At 41.3% G+C, this 2,500-nt stretch overlaps 1 protein-coding gene across 1 annotated transcript; it reads left to right on the top strand.

Annotated features, from left to right (window-relative positions):
* Positions 1–1,434: 1,434 nt before the first annotated feature.
* Positions 1,435–2,366, top strand: LOC138866731 (uncharacterized). Its single transcript, XM_070140379.1, has 2 exons — positions 1,435–1,477; positions 1,646–2,366. The coding sequence occupies exons 1-2, from the start codon at positions 1,466–1,468 to the stop codon at positions 2,291–2,293; spliced, it is 660 nt and encodes a 219-aa protein (XP_069996480.1). The 5' UTR covers positions 1,435–1,465; the 3' UTR covers positions 2,294–2,366.
* The last annotated feature ends 134 nt before the right edge of the window (positions 2,367–2,500 follow it).

Raw genomic sequence — 2,500 nt, 5'->3', positions numbered from 1 at the left:
CTCCTATTATTTTTAATGATACATTAAAACTAATAACCAGAAAGAATACATCCATAATGATAATTCAAAGACTCCCCTTACTCGAATAAAAAAAAAATCACAATACATCAATAATGATAATAAAATTTTTAAAAATCACAACCGAAGGGACACTTCTCGTACTATGACGTCCTCAGCAGCATCATTGTACATCAGATTCGCAATATATTACATGTGCGAAACGATCGTTATACATGCTTATATAAATAAATAAACATAATATATGTGTGTATGTCGATTCCAGTAAAGGCAGGACATCAATAAATTATTTAAAAGGACATATGTGAGAGTGAAAAACCTTGTATAGCATGTATATAGAAATCCAGTTAAAAGTTGAATAGAATTATTACAACATTGATTGCAATAACATTAAATGTTTATCACTCTTAAAGTAAAAGTACTGCTGTGAATAAAATGAGAAAAATACATGTGTATACAGCATACTGAGCAAGTAGTATATACATAGTGTACTAAAAGATCCAAAATTATTCAATATGTTAAAATAGATGTCACTTCAATACGGGATCAGCAGCAGTGAAGTGTCATGTCACATAGGCATGATTTCCTATCAAAACAATGATTGGTACTTATGACGTCACCCGGCTATTTCAAAATATTTTATAAATTAATTGAGCTGGCATACTGAGTAGCATTGCATAATTTTCTATTTCATGATTTCGAAAATAGTAACATATGATACAATTTCCATTGCGTAATAGAGTAAAATGTACATCTTAATATGCTTACTTATTGTATCCTAAACCCTATCGTATCACATTTCCGTATTGATAAATATCAAATATACATATTTTCTCTTGGGAAAACTGTATCACCAAAATTAATGATCATACGAAAGATGAATGAATCCACGAAAGAAAGGACAAAGAAAAAAAAAAATACTAGATGCATAACAAGCAATCAACCAATCAATCAAAACATCCAACTGAAGGATGCATGAATGATGAAAGTCTTACCTTCAGGTAGAATATTCTTTAAACCACTAAACAGTATCGTCACCCGACCAGAAATTAATGTGTTTGCGCGTGTGTGTGTATGTGTATACATAGAGACGGATAGATTAACGTATAAGTATATATGCTATTACTATCCCCAATATAATTCTACCTTTTCAAGGCAGCAAATATATCACATATGTCCTAGCCGTATTTCTAACATAGATCTTATTCCTGCACTATGTATGTTTAATTTTACTTGCAATCAAAATAAATACTTCTGCTTTTCAAATAAATTGAAGATTGCCTTACGAGAAGGATGTTCTTCTGACCTCAGGGTTATGCGTAGAAAGCGGAGATAAGAGTAACTGGCACCCCGACGCCGAAGGAGAGGGAAGGACAGTGCCAGTATAAATAGAAGCGCGAAGGAGGACACAGTCAGTCATCTCCTGGTGCTGGGAACGCCTCGCAACATGAGGACCATTGTGAGTATTCCTCTACAACAGATATGTACTCGAAGTATGACATACATCTATATAGATTTAGATGGAGATACAGAAAGGCACACGCATTTAATTGATATTCATCAACAGTGTGTAAAATCCTTCGATTTTGTACATTAGTGTTAATTTGATACTGTGTTGTCTGAACAGATTTTAGTGTCATTCGTGGCTGCGTTGAGCGTGGCAGCTGCTGCTCCTGACGGTTGCTGTGGTGGAAGCCATGGAGGCGGAGGTCACGGAGGTGGAGGATATGGAGGAGGCGGTGGCCATGGAGGCGGAGGAGGCAGAGGCGGCAGAGTGGTGAAAGCACAGCTGGTCGGAGTTGGCACTCTTCCCAGCACTGGAGGAGGAGGCGGTGGAGGCTCAGGAGGTTATGGCTCCCACGGAGGTGGCTCTCGAGGGGGCCACGGCAGATCCAGCGGTGCCAGCATTGTCCGAGCTGAGCTGGTCGGAGTTGGCACTCTTCCCAGCACTGGCGGAGGTGGTGGCGGAGGCTCAGGAGGTTATGGCTCCCACGGAGGTGGCTCTCGAGACGGTCACGGCAGATCCAGCGGTGCCAGCGTTGTCCGAGCTGAGCTGGTTGGAGTTGGCACTCTTCCCAGCACTGGCGGAGGAGGAGGAGGAGGTTATGGCTCTGGCGGAGGTGGCTCTCGAGGCGGCCATGGCAGATCCAGCGGTGCCAGCGTTGTCCAGGCACAGCTGGTTGGTGTTGGCAGCCTTCCCTCAGGCGGGGGCGGCGGCCACGGTTCCAATGCCATTTCCACCGGTGGTGGATACGGCGGTGGCAGTGGCTGGTAAAACGTTCTTTCATAAAATAGCACAACACAAAACGTATACCTTTGTCATGCGCAAATAAAAAATTGAATGGCTACTTTAAAGTTCCATGTGTTCCTTCTGAAGCAGGAAGTGGTTAGAATGATACTGTGGCATAACGAATATTGCAATGCTGATATTGACTGAAAGGAGAAAATCATAATGATATCGTTGGTCATACTGCTAATGATA

The sequence above is a fragment of the Penaeus vannamei genome, chromosome 26 (genome assembly GCF_042767895.1).
Source record: "Penaeus vannamei isolate JL-2024 chromosome 26, ASM4276789v1, whole genome shotgun sequence".
NCBI classification, from domain to species: Eukaryota; Metazoa; Arthropoda; class Malacostraca; order Decapoda; family Penaeidae; genus Penaeus; species Penaeus vannamei.
The sequence above is the reverse complement of the archived record's forward strand: the minus strand, read 5'-3'. Positions and strand labels throughout refer to the sequence as shown.